We start from the raw sequence: 17747 nt of genomic DNA, 5'->3' as shown, positions 1-17747 counted from the left end.
GTCAGTGTGATTCCAGACATTCCACGTACCGTGTTGCGAAGGTGGAGGAGCTGTATTAACGGAAACGGAAGGGGTTAAAAATGATGTAGCCTGGGTCGAACAATAGCGTGACGTTGTTTCCGGCATTGTTCCTATGCACTTTCACCCTCCTGATGTGGATCGCTTCACGGATTTTCCTTGTGTCATTCCTGCTGTCCTTTTCCAAAATGGTATCTCACCTCCAGTCAATATTGTGACCGGACTAGGTATGAGCGGATACAGGGGAATTGGCACTTGGAGCAACTGACTTATGCTACTCAGTTAAGTCTGAACTTGAGTTTCCTTCCGGTTTCACCAATGTAAACAGAGCTACAATCCGTGCATGGAATGTAGTATATATAACTCCTGTTTGATCTTCTTTTCAGTACGATCCTTAGGTGCTACAGATTCTTTACGCAGCGTGGTGAGGGGTCTAAAGGTCGTAAAAACCCCATACTGCTGAAACACGCGACGAAGTTTCTCACTAGTTCCCTTGACATATGACAAATTGATATTAGCTTTACACTTGGTGTTAGCATTCGCTGCAGAAGAGTTATCTGTTTGCTATTTCGGTTTGCAAGCTTTGTAAAATGTCCAACACTCTTATCCACAATTCTGGAGTGCGGACTGAACATGAGAGATTTCTTTCTCTCTGTCTAATGGGTCCGTAACTGCGAAATCCGCCTGATTACGCTCAACTTATGCTCCAGCGGGCGTTGGCTGTTAAAATTGAGGTTTAATAACTACGAACGTGTTATCCCCGTAGCGAAGCCACACTCTGGCTTGATGCGGTGCATATTCAAGCTTAGCCCGTAGATACAATAGATTCTCGATAAGATTCAGATCTGGAGAATTTCAGCCAAATCATACGCTCAATTATTACATCCTCCAAAAACTGATTGATAATCCTTTACCTGCGTGGGTACGCTTTTCCGTCCATGTAAACAAAGCCATTAGGTATAATCACAGCCCCAGTGTAGCGTATCACATGGGGTTGCAGTACTTTATTAACATAGCGATTCGCAATGGCGTTGCCATTGGTGGGAACGATATCCACTTTCCCTGCGCCGCAAATGCCCCTCAGTAAGAACTCTTGCCCTCGATACCTACCGAGTAGGAAACCCCTTTTGCTACAATTCTTTGCAAAATCTGTTTATTTTTTTTCTCATGCCCCCAGCAAACACAAAACATTTTACAGAAAACGTTTAAGTGTCGGGTTATATAAAGGGTATAAAAACGTTATAATAACATTCAAAAAATATTTTTGAAAACTTTCTGCAAAACATTCTAAAGAAAATGTTATTTAAGTGTTGACAAAATATTTTTCAACAATGTTTGCCCAAAATGTTTTACAATAACGTTTTAAAAACATTCTAATGACCTTTATATAACCAGACATTTAAATGTTATTAAAACGTTTTGAATAAACATTCCCGTCCGTGTATAACATTACATTCCCACCACCTCCAAATGCAGTCATATGTACCACACGGCAACTTGGAGGGAAATACACGCTAATAAGCAAAATAATACTGTATTGCATTATCATGATTATTTGGCAGCTTTAAAAATTGAAAGTACGTCTTGGGTTCAAATTCTCACTCAGTCTTGGTATGATGGGCCTGGTAAAGTGTACCAAAATCCATTCCAATCGCATGCGTATTTTGTGAAGAAATAAGGTCAAATGTAAAGGAGAACTTACTTTTTAAAGAACATTATGTTGGCGGGGAAAATGGTGTTTTGAGTACCTTTTTCAAAAAATGGTTTAATATTTTTCCAATTTCGAAGATACAGTTGAATTCCTTTTCCTTTTCAAATATGTATACTTTTAATCTTTCATATATTTGTCTTCGTTAATTTTAAAAGTTCCACAGTATGTAGTAAAAACAAAGTTTCAAGATTTCTCGCCAAACGTTATCCTGCGCCCCTAGAACAGATCTCCCTCTGAATGTGAACCAAAGTAAAAATTAACATAACAATAAAATGGATAGGCTTATTAGCAAGCAAATGAGGTGGAAAATAAGGCCTATACCGACGGTGTCCAGGAATGCACCTGAAATCTGAATATATATACGTATATATCGATGAGAGTATTCGTATCAAATATCGCGATTTTGTATACTGGCGAACCCAGATTGCTATATATCATGTGACTGCAATGTTTAGTAACAAAGGCAATGGACTGGACTATCGATTATGATTCAAGAACAGCATAAGATCACTTCACAAATGTTTGGTATGACGTCACATGTCACCTCTAAAATGAATATACAGAGCAACGATATCCATTGTTTGCGGCACAAGGTACTTCATGCGTTCAGCTGAATTATTTATACTGCATTGTTGAGTGAAGAGCGATTGGTTTCTAGCTATTGAGGAAGAAGGCATTTTTGTTGCGTTGGTAGAATCGCGCTACCTCACTAGTCAAATACCAGTCGTTCGTCGCTCAGCGATGGAGTATAAATTCAGCTTTATAGATGGTTTATAATAGTGTGGTACTCGTCAGTACGCAGTAAAATCACGATGGTAGTAGATGTACATGGGATCTGTATACAATATTACATTGATGGCTCGGTTCAAATCTTTCATTTTGCATGGCGTAACGTATTATGTAACTAGTGCTCCATTGGGCTTTTCCATTTGAAATCCATACACCCTTTATGGAAGACATGCCCTTAAGATACTACAAATGGAGTGTGAATTTCAAATAAGGGTCACCTGAATGAGTGCGTGTGAAATCACACCTCCTGTGTGGAAGATTAAGAACGTGTCTTATATAGGTGGTGCATAGATTTCAGATGGAATAGTCCATTGGCAGGGGTGAAGAGCTCAAACAGTGCCCAAGCCATATGTGTACACAAATTACAGGGCTCATGACAATAAGTCACCGTCCTGTTGAACATAATGTCATATTATCTTAAAGTGTCAGAAAAAAAATAGTGCTACTTTGCTACATATATCGTGGGCCCTGTGATTTGTGTTACACCTATATTGCTGGGGCATTGATCAAACTACTTCTACGGCGAATTGTAACAAATTTTGCATGCGGCAAAATATTTTTTAACTCTACTGTTAAAGTATTGTGCCATTAACCCGATGTGTTTTTTACGATCATGTCTTTCGTGAGAACGATGGGTTCTTGATTAGGTATGTAATAGACTGTACATGGTAAACAATCAGTTTAAATTGTGTAAATTTCAAACGTCCTTGAGGTATTGGTTTGGTGTTGTAAACCACTCCAATATGATGACGCCATTTTACATGTTGGGTGTGCCGATTCACATTTGTCAGTTCCCAGACTGTGACCCTTAAAATGACCTCATACAGTAATACAGGGGTCTACATTTTTTAAATGCCAACATGCCCGACACTCACGTCACAAGACATGTATACAAAATTATTTAGGGACGTCAAAATGTACATTTTGTACAAACGACCTGTCTACGGTTGACGCGTTATTGGACAAAACAGGTTAATTGTTTCGACTTGGTTCCATTTGAACCATTTGTTCTTCGTCTACCCAAAACAATTGTGAAGAAGAACATTCCTTTAAGGCGAGCAAAAAACATCGAAAGATGCTCCACGTGCTTTCATTTCGCTACAGCGACCTCAGTGTTGCTGCACTGACTTCTGGAAGTCTAGCCTAGCAGGAAAGTTTTGTCCCTGCCTTTGTCTGGATCTCTGTGGTCGTGGTTCATCTTCATCGGTGTTATCCCAATTTTCTGGTTTGAGGTACACATATCCTTTTGTGTTAAATGCCTTGGCAACGATATTGCTCTGTAATAGAAAATGCCATTATTAATTCATCGATAAGCTTGTAACAATATAAGACATGTTTCCCAAATGCTATATGATAACGTATCCTTCTCATCACCACTCTCGCGGACGACGGATGAAAGTTTTGAGGGAAGTATTTTGACCAAAACTTATTTAACCTGGAGGTGGCCCTTAATAAGTGAATGAAAACCAAAAATCCTTGACCCTAATTTAGGACTTCTGGCTCTCTAGATCAGTGTCCCAATGTTTAGTATAGTGTTATCAAGTATTATCAAATATTCTTAAATGTATTTTTCCGAATGACAAGCGCTATCGTTCTTCCAGATAAATGTGTTGCTTAAGTGATGATTTAAGATGACGCTATAAAGTCGTCTTTATCTTATTGGTCTATTCTGTCATACAAACCTCTGCATTTGTCAGCATAACTTGCAGTTGCTCTCTGAGGTTGGTGAATCCTGGACGCTTGGCTGGTTTTGCTTGCCAGCATGCAGTCATTACCACATACCTGTATACATGTGTAAAGAAACTTTTGTGTATAATGAAAAAAATACCTATATTTGCCACTGAGGGCCAGTTCGATAAAACTCGATAAAACTCTCATTAAATAGGGTCATAGTTAACAAGGGCAATCTAGCTATTTCTTGACTAAACTTCATTCACCCAATATAGGTATCTTTCACGTGATATCAAACATGGGTGCTGGGTATTATGACTGTTGTGATGTACCCTGTATAATTGTGTATCATGAAATAGGGGAAGTTACCTTTATAATCATGCAATAGTTTGTTTATTACTACATCTAGGGGAAAACCCAGATGAATGCAATAACAACATCATTTATCAAGACTATTTATGTAAAGGGGAAATCCCTGAGACTGTAAAGAAAGATGATGACATCATGGGAAAAACCCACAGGAAGTGATGTAAGGTGAAATGTTAATGTCTATGATTAGAACATTGGGAAAATCCCAGATGGGGATAAAACACAATGTTAATAATAATTCTAGGCAGACCTGTATCGATTTGATTGTAATGTGAATGGATGTAGCTACAGCTCTCAAAAAGAGAGTATTTAATGTTAACCAGTTATTCTGGATACTCAGGGAGTATTTCAAAGTGTAGCCATGGAGGATTCCTACAGTGCTACAAGTTCAGCCTTGCCTGAAATATGGTTATTTCAAAGCTACGAAAATGGACCAAAGTAAGACATCAGGGTCTACTGCGGATTGTAGAGGCGACTTTATGAAATTTTGTTACAATTATTATCATCTGGATACAGATCTGACAGGCTGCAATAGCCTTTATTATTGTCACAGTTGATAGTGTTGATCTGGGCTATGCTTACAGTCCAATTCCTTGAAAGAAAGGAAATTACAAACCAGAAATATTTTATGTAGTCAAAGTACTACTATTTACCAGTGTTGTCGGAGAAGATCTAGAATACGTCAAAGAACGTTATTATTCCCAAGAAAGGAAATATATTCTTCTGTCGACTTGCTGAAGTCTGGTATTTTGATTCAACGCAACTGTCAAAATAAGTGGGGACAGCTGCATCGCAGTCCTGCTTCCTGAAGATATTGTGTGAAAGGAGGAAATAGCACCAAATTTGGAGAAAGCAGCGCAAGGAGTTAAATTTGGAGAACTGCGCAAGGAGTTTAGCATAGGAGAACGGCGCAAGGAGTTTAGCATAGGAGGACGGCGCAAGGAGTTTAGTATAGGATAATTGCGCAAGGAGTTGTAAACGTGTTTGGAGAACACCATTTTCGTGTAAGGATTTTATACGCAAGGAGTTATCAACGCAAGTGTACAAAGGACTTCGCTGATTGTCGCAGGACAAGTGAATAGGGATATATTACATCAGTCGTCCAGAACATTACAAGAACTTTATGATCACCAAGAAGAAGAATGCTGGCTAAGTACAAAATAGATAAAGAGTGATTATATTTGATTAATGTATATGTGCATTTGTAGTCATTATATTGTACCAAACGAAACTTGCTTTCAATTAAAGACTTAGATTTTGTTAGCTTAAACGAACAGTGTATTTGTGTTGTGCATTCGTGTGAGTTCGGGTAAAAGGTGATTTTGGCCTTGAGTCAAGTACGACTCGTAACACTGTCCTCGGGAGTAGTAAAGCATCTCATGGATATTACCAATACTGATTATTACAGAGAGAACATCACCAACATTGGCCCTCTATAAAAAAAAAAATTTACACGATCTTAGCAGGTTCTACTTAAATAGGCTGGATCAGACTCCAATTACGGCCCCGTTGAAGCCATTCTTTTAACATTCTTCAAAGAGCTTGTGCATTATGTGTATGATTTCTTAATAATAAGATCCGAATGTTATAAGTTGTTTGGCTCACTAGGTTGTTCGTGTTTTATTTACTTACGTCTGATGAAATAAGATCACCTTTTGCCACCTAGGGCCAGTTTCGATAAAGCTCGGCTAGAGGCAAGGCTACTTTGACGATTGAGCTTAGAATCATATCAACCTAATTTTGTAGATTAATTTAATTATTGTGGTTATTTAAAGAGGATCCGATGATGTATTGGGCTATTCCAGTTTAAGTCCATACACCTCCTATGAAAGACAGGACCTGCATCTGAAACACAGGGGATGTAGTTTTCAAATGGAGTCACCCGACCCATTTGAAACACACACTCCTAGTATGGAAGATTATTAAGATCGTGTCTTCCATGCATAGTAGTGTATATGGATTTCTGGAATAGCTCATTTGGAAGAAGCGTTTATTTACATAAACATAAGACTACTGGGTACCATCATTTTAATATATCCATACAGTACTCACAACTCTGTGCTGCAATGTTCAGGTCTTTCAAGTCGCGATCCTTGTACGACCATCTTGATAACTTGCTTTGATTTGTATCCTCCGTATGGATATGAACCTACAGATATCAATAATTATAGGTAAATATCGTAATAATTTCCGCATTATACTGACGATCCCAGCAAAACCGTCTTTACCATTGTCGCTGCTTGCGCTCGTCGAATCGCGCATATAAAGGGCACTTCAAAGGATAGCATGTGTGAACGGTTCATAGTATTTTGAGAAAGACCACTGTCATACATAATCGAGCGCCTTGTGCGCAATTGAGTGCTTTGTAAGTATGTGGTCTTCTATTCTGTCTATCGGCATGACGTCACTTGCGATAGATCGTTCCTTGCCATTGGTTGCTTTCGCCGATATTTGGCTGTTCCATCACCCCCCTCGGACACGAAGGGGACACTTACCGTTGGCGTTGCACCCAATGGGGGAAATCGCAAAAAATGCTATAAAATAAATAACCTCTTGATGAAACTATTCAAATAGTTTGATTTCTTATTAGGGAAATCAACTTTAGATAATTACCAAAGACAATTAAGACAAATTGGTATTTTCTGTGCTGAGAAAATTGACTTCAACTGAAATGCTCTGTACAAACCAATAGGAATTTCGCGAGGGTGTCCCTTTTAACAGACGTGAGAAGTGGGTAAGAGCAGTAGTGGAACAGCCCCGACCAAGAGAATGGACGGTGGTCTGTAGCATAGATTTAAAGAAAGTGTCATGATAAAAATAAATGTCCTCTCGCTTACCCATAGTGACAAGCTCCCAACACACCACCCCGAAGGACCACACATCTGATTTAGTGCTGTAGACATTGTCTCGAATGTTCTCTGGGGCCATCCATCTCACTGGAACGGGTGCCTATATGAAATTATTAATGTGTATAGACCAATTGACATCATTGTTTTAGGGATTCAATCATGTTTCACCGTTGTTCATCACCGATTAACAACGATGCGTCCGCGTCGTCTGAGTGGTTTACTTCGCGAGGGCAGCTTTAGCTGCCCGAGCGAAGTAAACCACGCAGACGCGCCGGACGCGAGTTGTTAATCGGTGATGAACAACGGTGAAACATGATTGAATCCTTTCAACAACGAAAAGAAGCTAAAGATCGTATAATTCACGATTATTTTACGAGGAATGTCAGTCAAACATTGCCACTCAGGCTTCAAAAACTTCCATGATATCTCTGTTGATATCAGCAATAAAACTACAGAATAAAACGGCAATGTTTAGCCGCTACCTGAAAAATTCTGAATTCAAATTGAAAGTTTGCATACGCACAAAGATTCCAGGCATGACGAATTTTACGCGCTCTCGCGTAACGCGTAGTCTCGCTCGCGTTCGCGTATACGCTACAGTAAAAGTGTGGATTCATCATGGATTAACAACGGTTGGCTCCTGTACAAAGGTATAGGAAGAGTTGTTGAATTGTTTATCAACAAAGGCGAGAAACTGGTCTATCAATATGCTTGAACGAACCTCTACACTGTTCAATGGCGTTATTGTACTATATGAAATGTGGTGAGCGATTTAAAAAACACGTGCCCAGAGCAAACTACGACGTGTACGCACACTACAGGGCAAAGAACAATGGAAATTGCCATAATTCGCGCGCATACTGCCGGGCAATGACTTCACATGTCAAGTGGTCTATACAGTTGGCGTAGCTGGTATTTTTTCCAGGGGGGGGCAAGCCTGTATGGGGCGGGGGCCAAATCCACCAAACAAAAATGGGGGTAGGTGCGACGCACCCCCATCGAAAAGAAAGTGTACTTTCAAATATATCAAAGAAAAAGAAAAAAACAAAGGAAATAAGTTTAAATTTGGCAATACAGTGGCCCAAGAGAAAAAATGGTAAAATCGGTTATTACTTTTTCAAAGAAATTTCGCGCTCCACGAGAAAAATTTGCTTTTTTATTACTAATTTGGTCTTAATAGAAATGAATTTTGGCCATAATTAGTGGAATTAAGTGGAAGTTTTGGATGAGAAAACGGACATTTTGATGAGAATCGGCCAAAATGGTGAGAATTTAATTTTCTCATTCTTTTGGATGAGAAAATTCTTTCTTCCAAAGGAATGAGAAAATTAAATTCTCACCATTTTGGCCGTTTCTCATTAAAATGTCCGTTTTCTCATCCAAAACTTCCACTAGTGATAGAGGTGGTTTACCTTTGCACATACGTAACTCTCATTGAATAGGCCCATCGTTGGCAAGGGTCAGTCTAGTTATTGCTTGACGTAAGCTTATTCACCGAATATTGGCATTAATCACGTGATATTAAACATGGGTGATGGGTATTCTGAAAGACCTCTGGAATAGTGCATCTCTTGTTACCATATAGGGCCTAACAATGCTGATTATTATTGCGCGATTTAACACTGGCCTCCGTAAACAATCATATGATGTGAGCAGACTTTACTTAAAGTCCCATTCAGTGATCCCAGTGTAAACAATTAAAATTGTTTATAAATTGCTTAAAAGTGAAGGATAAGTCATTCATATTGTCATTTGGTATTTTTGAAATGCAACATTTGGATCAGACTTATACTCCAATTATAGCCCTGTTGAAGCATTCCTTTCACATTCTTCAAAGAGCGTGGGCATTATGTGGATGATTTCTTGATAATAAGATTCGAATGTTATTAAATGCTTGGCTCATTGATTTGTTCGGATTTTTTTCACTTACGTCTGATGACATTTTGTACTGGCTCTTGTGGTCAACATTTCTGGCAAGTCCAAAATCACCCAGCTTACACACCAAATCCTTACTGAGCAGCACATTGCGGGAAGCTAAGTCACGGTGTATGCACTATATAACGAAATGTAAGTAATTTATCGTATATTAATGCTTTACACGCTAAATGTTGTCAAACTGACGAGATGTTCAAATATCACATAGGTCGTCTAAAGAACTGCTGAACCAATACTAGGCTTGTTTGTACTCTTTTGAATACATTTTCCATGCTGAATCCAAATATGGTAATGAAAAATTGAATTTTGATAATTTTTGAAAGTTTGAAATTTTTGACATATCGTCTGCACTCGACACCCGCGGCGTGGATGAAGTACATCATCTTTATTTCCACTTCGTATATCATAACTCTGTTTCTGTGCTTGTTGCTTTACAACAAACCAAATTAATAGTACCGACAAGTTACAAAAATAAAGTCGCCTCTATTGTGTTTCTCTACTCCAATAATTGGATTTTCTGCATCTCTTTGGGCTCATTCATGAACCAACAGTATGTACAATCATTAGTAGAAATTTATAATAAAATTTATAATGAGAATAATGAAACTTTAAACCCTGTGGAACTGATTAGGGCATGCTTTATCATCCAATTGGATCGTGTATACAACATGCCACATTGTTTTAAATGAGAAAATTTTACACGATAATTAGTAAAGCATTACAGTTTAACATGCCACAGCAATTACAACATAACTTGCAAGAATGACAATGACACACGTCAAAAATGACTAACAATTAATAATAATAATAATAATAATAATAATAATAATAATAATAATAATAATAATAATAATAATAATAATAATAAACCTCAAAATGGAATAAAATTAATGGCCTTATTACAATAGTAAATAAACATTTTATACAACATACTTGTTTCGTTTCAATGTATTCCATTGCCGTGGCTATTTGTACAGCAAAGGTCATGAGTTGCGTGGGGTCAAGTATCTTCTTTCCTAAACTCTTCCTCTGTTTGTGTAGATACGCTCTCAAATCACCCATCTCAGCGTATTCTAAGACGAGGAAGTACGGCACTGAAATAACAAGAGTATAGGACTAAAAGTAGTAGATTTATACATTTATAGCGAGGCTAAATTTTATGAACCCCTTCTCGACAATTGCACGACAAAGGAAATTCACAATCAGATGTCAGCTGAATTAACTTTTACATTATACTATTACTGTACCTTTTTCAGTACATGCTCCCATCAGCTGAATAATATTGGGGTGAGGCTGAAAGGTCATGAGAACTTTAAGCTCCCTCTTGAAATCAGCATCTGCAACTGTTGGATCTGAAAAAAGAATACACCGCATGAAATTCTGTATTCAGCAAAACTTTATTTTACCCAATACCGGCATCGCATCCCACCAACCCAACACAATATCTAAAACAACCAGCACCAAAAATCAACATTAAAACCCCCCAAATCTTTACAGAAATAAATACCTTTGAATACTTTTACCGCCACAGTGGTGATAGCTGCTTTAGTAATTCCATATGCTTCAGCTTTGTACACCTCAGCAAAAGCGCCCTCACCGATCAAACCTCCCATACGAACATGTGATCGCGCAATCTCAGTAGTGCCTTGTAAATGTCCTAAACTTCCTCCTGCCGCTGCAATTTCCGCCTCGATTTGGGTAGAAAGGGTAGATGCTTTTTTCTTTTGTTGCGGAATTGTTTCATTGATCTGTAAGTAAGAATACATTGGTTGCAAACATACGAAACATTACGGTATAACCGCCTTAAACAAATATAAACTGATATACACGATTTTGATGCAATAAATAATTGTCATAAAATACGAAATACTGTGATAAAAGTAGCCAACAATCAACGTTGCTAGGCTTGTATGTACTCATTTTAATTAATTGTTCATGCTGATTCCAAATATGGTCATGAAAATGCATAGTTTTGACCTTTTTGAACTTTTAAAGAAAAATTTGGAACTTAGCGTCTGCAGCCGACACCTGTGTGGAGCGGGTTATAGAGAATATGTCCAACCTTAGGTATTTCTTCCGTGGGTGTCATTTTAACTTCAGCTTCAGCTACGATCGTCTTGCTTTGTGCTGGATTCGTCGTTCCTCCGAGTTGGTCTTCTTGGTTAGGACTATGGTTAGGTGTTTCTTCCAAAGTAAGATCTGCTTGTTTCCGTTTCCCTTTTTTCAACACATATGCGCAATACAAACTCAGGGACACAATCAGTAGCACGAATAGAAACACCGAGGCAGCAATGATTATTGCAAATATAGGTACATCGCGGAGTGGTGCATCATCTTGCAATATAAACAAAAACAAACAACATTATAAACCAAAAATAGGTACTAAATATAATTTTGTTTTTAAACTCATTTTGACCTATCATGCCCATTGGCATACACCTAAATCAAAATATTTAACATGGCTACAATGAGGCAAAAGTGAGCTATTTGTCCAGTAAATTTGATAAAATTTGGTAGAAATACCCATCCGTATACCACAATTGATTTCCAAAAGATGGCCAAAAAATGCAACATACAGTTACGCCACGTCTGCAGTTATACTTTACATTAAGGTTACGCGTGGTTTTAACATACCCTGTGGGCCATCTTAATACTAATTATGGCGTGTCCGTCCATCCCTCTGTCCGCGCGCTATCGCGTGTGCGTGGCTCGCTAACGCGTGCTCGCGGTGCATATCGCGTGCGCGCGGTGCGATATCGCGTGCGCGCGGTGCGATATCGCGTAGTGCGCGGAGTACCGACGGGCGCAGTGCGAGCATCGGAAAGCATTACAGTGTGGTTAATCATGCAGGTGCATCTCATCGGATCAATAGGCCTATTTTCAACACATATTTCAAAGCGGCACACATGCAGAGGCCTATTAGTAGCAGAACATGACTATTTCCGGGATGCAATATTTTTTCCGTAGTTAAACCCTAACCTGTAACCCGTTATATCAGCCTAATTGCGTTCACATTTATCCCGATTGATTTTATTACTTTATCATGTTTTGTAACAGCCTACATCCAGATACTAATTTCGGGGTATTTGGGGGGCCCTCATATGTGGTAGCAGGAGAAGAGGCGAACGATGGGTTTCCAGATTACAGCCAAGTAAGCATCACAGCTACAAAACTAGAGACGTATATCATAGTAGTTTAAATGGTCAGGGCAAGTAGGCCTATAATGGGTAACGGGTGTTGGGTAATTAGAGATAGTCACAAGAACCACCCAACCCGAGAACCGCGAAATCTAGTTATATATATTCTTGCAAGTCCTCACTATGGAAGTTTCCGGCCTCGGCCCTGTCGGGCTCGTGGCCTTGATGTTTTAAGCCCTGGTGGGCTGGGGCCCAGTATAAACAAAACCAACAAGGTCGCAAACCCGGCAGGGCTGAGGCCGGAAACTCACATGGTGAGGAATTGCAACTATTAGAGTCCCAATATATAATGGCCCCGCATGGCAAGAAAGCAAGGCGTAACATTAAAGTATGTTTTTGGTTTTTTTACCCCAAATTTCCATCACCTCGATCGGGTGCTACTTTATAGTTTAAGCTTGATCGCTATTGTTTTTGTTGTTTTTGTTAATTTTTTTTGCAATTGTTTCTTTCTTCCAGTAAACAATTTTACGTCGTTACAACGTCGTACAAAAGTGATATACGTTTACTTAGGTTATCATCTACGTTGTAAATATGTAAATTCATTGTGAACTCATACTCGTGTTGTGACAATGTTATTTTCGCCGTTGATTCTCGGACGTTGATATAACGTCATATATCAACTTCAAGTTGTGAACGTATTATTCATGCGTTGTTACAACTGGACTTAATAGGGACGTTTGAATAATACGTTCACAACTTGACCTTGAAACAGTTATATCTATATCCGAAAATCAACGTCGAAAATAACGTTGTCACAACGCGAATATAAGTTCACAAATTTCAAAGTAGATGACAACCTAAGTACAACGTCAGTGAAAATCGTGAAAACGTAGTGTGTTGGCTGTGGTAGCCCTGCGGGGCAACTTTGAACAGTATTGTTTTAAAGCGCTATTGTTTTTTACATGTAATGGTTCCAACAATGTTGTCTTACTGAAAAGATATATTTGTTTCAATTTTGAAGAACGAAATTGTGCTTACAACGATTTCTATTCAATTTTTGTTATCCACGAAATGAAGTTCAGTAAGGGGGTCAAACACATTGATAATAACATTATTAATAAAGAATATTACCTTCAGGTGGTCCTGGAGCTTCTGTGGCTATTTGAAACAATTAAAAGAATTAAAAATAATATTATTACATAGTAGAAATATGTTTCATACATAATATTAGATACAGTGAGCATATTTAAAAAAATTATATTACATAAAAAGCATTAGGGTTATAGTGCCTTGAAATTGCGTTTTCGGACCAAGATTAAAAACAGGAAGACGCTGAACTCTATATACTAGCCATAAGAGATGCTTCTCCTGACGATTCTTCAAAATGATTTATGAAGAAATTCCATTTGGTTTGGTATTTCAAATGGTAATTATTACTGTGTGACAAATAGATTAGTCCACAACAACCAGATAAACTTGCGAAATGGCTACGTTTTACTATATAAGGTATGCCACCCACACGTTGTGCTTTATTGCGTATGTGAGTGTGACAGGTGTAGAATATTGCATAATTGTACCCGGTGAGGGTGGGGTGGTTCTCTCTGGTTGGATGTGTACGGGGATGTGCCACGGTTTTGGGGAACGTTTTCAACTATTTCGGTATAATCAATGGGTTAAAAGTAAGGCTAATGTGCCTAATTGGGTGCATTTGGGCAAATGTGCCCTTAAAGGCGCCCAATTTGGATGGTTTTTGCATAGTTTTTTCTTGCAAAAACAGCAAAAAGTAGACAGACATCGTACAAATAAACGACCCCAAGACCCCGAAGGGGGAGGAGGGGGCACTGTACAAGTGCTCCTAAATATTTAATCGAGGGAAGACAAATACGTCACCGGACCCTGAGTTATTTAGGTCTTACTAAAAATGGTATAAATACCTTCAGAAATTCCGGATGTCGTCATTTGAATTTCTGGTGCGTCTGTGGCTTCAATGGTTATTTGTAATAAAATGAAATACAAATTTTGATCAACAAGTACTATTCCTATGCATTTATAAAGGGCCTCGTTGACAGATTATCAGATTATAAAGCCTATCGATTTCATCAAGGAAATCAAAGGAAACTCTGGAGAAAGCGCCAGCAAAACGTAGAGGAACACATGCCTCTCTGTGGATTTGCATGCGAACATCCAAAGGAAGTCACGTCCTTGTGGTTTGTGTGAATGTTCTATTGGAAATGTCCACCTTGCCCAGGAGGGTGAGAGTTCATAAGGGAAATATCGGGACCCTAGGTCACGCCATTGTTCGACATAAGATTGGCCTACATATTCCGCCATTTTGAAATTATTAACGCCTTGCTTGTTAAGGTTTTCACCTGATAGTCTGTGGCTAGTCTAAGAGCACCTTTGACTATGCGCAAATAATAGTTGACAGTTAAAATCAGGAAGATGTTTAAAATTGTTTTCGTAGATATCTCAAAAGTCACCGTCATATTGTATAGATTTACCACAGAATAGTTTGAAAAGTATACCATACTTATATTTAGCTTGGGAATCGGGAACATTTTAAGAGTGTCTGGGTGACCGTATCTACTAAACCTTTGACGTATGTCCTATGAACTCTAACCTGCCTGCAATATGACGCCATTGTCTAGACCTAAGATACATGTTCTTGAATCGTGACGTAATTCCAGTAGCCCTTCCCATAATTCAAAGTTCTGCGATTGACCCATCTTGGTAACTGGAAATGTAAACTTTGTTTAAGGCAGATATAACGTAGCCTTTTTGGGCTATTCCATTTTAATTCATACACCCCCTATGGAAGACATGACCTTAATCTCCTACACAGGAGCATAGATTTCAAAAAGTGTCACCCATATTATATAGGTAATACCATTTGAAATTAACACTCCTTGTGTGGAAGATTAAGATCATGTCCTCCATATGGGGTGTGTGGATTTCATCTGGAATAGCCCATTCTTCCTATTCTTCTTCGTCTTTGCATTAAATGTCCATTTTGAAAGTCGAAAATCACATTTCTGCTTTTAATAATTACACTGACCACAGGTAAGAAAAAGTTTTCCTTGTCAATTGGAGGGGGCACTGTAAAGAAATCTCAATTTTCGGGAGTGGAACTGGAAACCTTTCTAAAACTTTCAATATTTGTTCATGTTCTCGCAGAATCACATAAAATCCCCTAAGTTCAAAAAGTATAACTTAAAGGGTCCTACCTGTGATTGATAAAGGCTTGCTGAGTATTCCGAAGAAATAAACTGGTATCAAGGCGCCGTTTTGTTGCATTAAAACCAGAGTTGTTGCACTGTGTTAAAGCAAATACAATTCTCTTATCATTCGTTTTCAAGTCAACGAAATATCTGAAATATGGCAAAATCGTCTTTCTTAAAATGTTTAAGCAGAACAAAATAAGACCATTTAAAAAGCACTTTTGAGGTTTGTCCAATGTAGAGCTGAAATTTGACATTTGAGCGTTTTGAATATACTATAACTCAGAAATATTCCTTTTCTGAATCATTATGATGAGAAGAATTGGTAAGGCTCCTTAGCATGGTTTGAAATTTGAGCCCAGCGGCCATTTTTTTTTTTTTTTTTTTTTTTTTTGCAAATTAGCCATTTTATTAAGATATACACATTGTTTTTCATGAATTAACTAATGTAAATTTGAGACCATTAGTGTAAATACGTTTAGCACATTAGGAAACGAATTTGGAGAAAACCTTCTGTTAATAAAATACTATGCTGAGCCACCAACCTGGGTGGTTCACGCTCCAGTAATTTCAGATGATTGAGCTCAGTAATACATCAAAGAATGTCTTCCAATTCATCAAAGAATGTCTTCCAATTCATGAAAACAAATAGATAATCAGCTTATCGGATGAAAAGCATAGAGGGAAGGTATTGCTGCTCAGCGAGTGTTTGTAATTATCAGAAGGTTTTCTCCAAATTCATTCTCTAATGAGTACCTGAAAACAACTTTCCCTACATCACCATCGACTGGTGACCATGTAAAATTGTACTCCGTCTTCTTTTCAGATTCTTCGAAGCGATTTTCATATGCGGTACTGTTTGGGCGGGTATTATCGCATGTTTTCGCTTTAACATCGCCCATTTGGTGCCATACTCCTAGAGGGTTGCCTGAAGACAAGCCACTGTTGAATTCAAACGCCTGAACCCCTAAACCTATGATGGAATTAGTACCAATGTCCACTGGTATGAGAGTTACTGGATATGGACAAAGAAAGAAACATACAAGTTGAGTTAAATATGCACCATAAATTGTACCTGTGAGAAATATTTCTAGGCAAAAACTCATAGTAAACATGGCAGACCTCGACTATTTCTGACCATTTTTTTGCCAAAGTGTCTCGCCCATTAATAATTTATGAGACTGTATCGTAATGTAGGCCTACAGTTGGATAGTCGTTACATCAGGGTCGAGCCATCTTTAATGTAAAATAGAAGCAACACCTTTACAAACAAATTTAAAATGTCTGGCGATATAAAAATGCTGAATTGAGCACTTGATATCATCTAGTTTCAGAACATTTCTGCTATAATATACATGTATACACTAGCAGTAGTATTGTTACCATGGTTAACAGTTAAGTTAACACTAATCTAACTGTCTTGATTTGTAGTTTATAGAGCAAAATTTTTATAGAGCAAACTATTCAACAGGCAATCTCGAAGGCCAAATCATGCAATTTTGTTGAATTAGTTCTTTTAAAACAAAAAATAATATAAAAATAGTACACAAACCCGTAATTAAATCGTTGTCTTCGTTTTTCGAGGTCGTAAGTTCAAAATGGACTCCGTGTTTTGTTGTCGACACATCTTCAATGTATTTAGGTTGTTCAGTACTATTCTGGCTACGAACGTACTCTCCTAATGCATCCCAGTCATTATAGTAACAAACTGAATTTGAAATATTCTCGATACGGGAATCTGTTTGTCCACCGACCATATGGCCTTTAAGTAGCAAAATAAAGAAGATCAAAAGCAGTCCTTTCGCCATATTGGTGGGAAGTCGTCATCGCAAGTACAAGTTTTAGACCAAGCTAGATATCCGCTTAAGTTAATTTTCCGTTATTATTAAGGACGTCATTGCCATGTCATACATAATGAAAAGACTACCAATTGTACCAATTTCTTATTTCCTTGTTTAAATAGGTACTTTTTTTTATTCCACCTTATTTTTCCACAGATGTTAAAAAGAAGTCTATTGTTTTTATTTCAGCGCAAAACAAATATCTCAAA

At 38.1% G+C, this 17747-nt stretch overlaps 1 protein-coding gene across 2 annotated transcripts; it reads right to left on the bottom strand.

Moving 5' to 3' along the window:
• Positions 1–1821: 1821 nt before the first annotated feature.
• LOC140170106 (uncharacterized) lies at positions 1822–17584 on the bottom strand. 2 transcript variants are annotated; one of them, XM_072193430.1, is made up of 14 exons: positions 17250–17584; positions 16454–16712; positions 15704–15792; positions 14414–14461; positions 13611–13637; positions 11405–11676; positions 10850–11090; positions 10590–10694; positions 10276–10436; positions 9338–9460; positions 7396–7507; positions 6611–6707; positions 4201–4300; positions 1822–3795 (listed from the first exon to the last, which is right to left on the bottom strand). In XM_072193430.1, exons 1-14 carry the CDS (start codon positions 17503–17505, stop codon positions 3628–3630), a joined length of 2058 nt encoding a protein of 685 aa, XP_072049531.1. In that variant the 5' UTR covers positions 17506–17584; the 3' UTR covers positions 1822–3627. The 2 variants fall into 2 exon arrangements, with proteins under 2 accessions (XP_072049531.1, XP_072049532.1); XM_072193431.1 differs by lacking the exon at positions 14414–14461.
• Positions 17585–17747: the final 163 nt, after the last annotated feature.

Source organism: Amphiura filiformis, chromosome 14 (genome assembly GCF_039555335.1).
Source record: "Amphiura filiformis chromosome 14, Afil_fr2py, whole genome shotgun sequence".
Classification (NCBI taxonomy): Eukaryota; Metazoa; Echinodermata; class Ophiuroidea; order Amphilepidida; family Amphiuridae; genus Amphiura; species Amphiura filiformis.
Note: the sequence above shows the minus strand (reverse complement) of the source record. Positions and strands in the feature narration are given on the sequence as shown.

Excerpts from the sequence above, each read along its gene's own strand:
- LOC140170106 (XM_072193430.1), bottom strand. The coding sequence starts at position 17,505 with ATGGCGAAAGGACTGCTTTTGATCTTCTTTATTTTGCTACTTAAAGGC. Across the intron at positions 13,638-14,413 it reads GACATCCGGAATTTCTGAAG|CCACAGAAGCTCCAGGACCA; the intron begins GTATTTATACCA and ends TGTTTCAAATAG. Across the intron at positions 11,091-11,404 it reads CCACGGAAGAAATACCTAAG|ATCAATGAAACAATTCCGCA; the intron begins GTTGGACATATT and ends TCTTACTTACAG.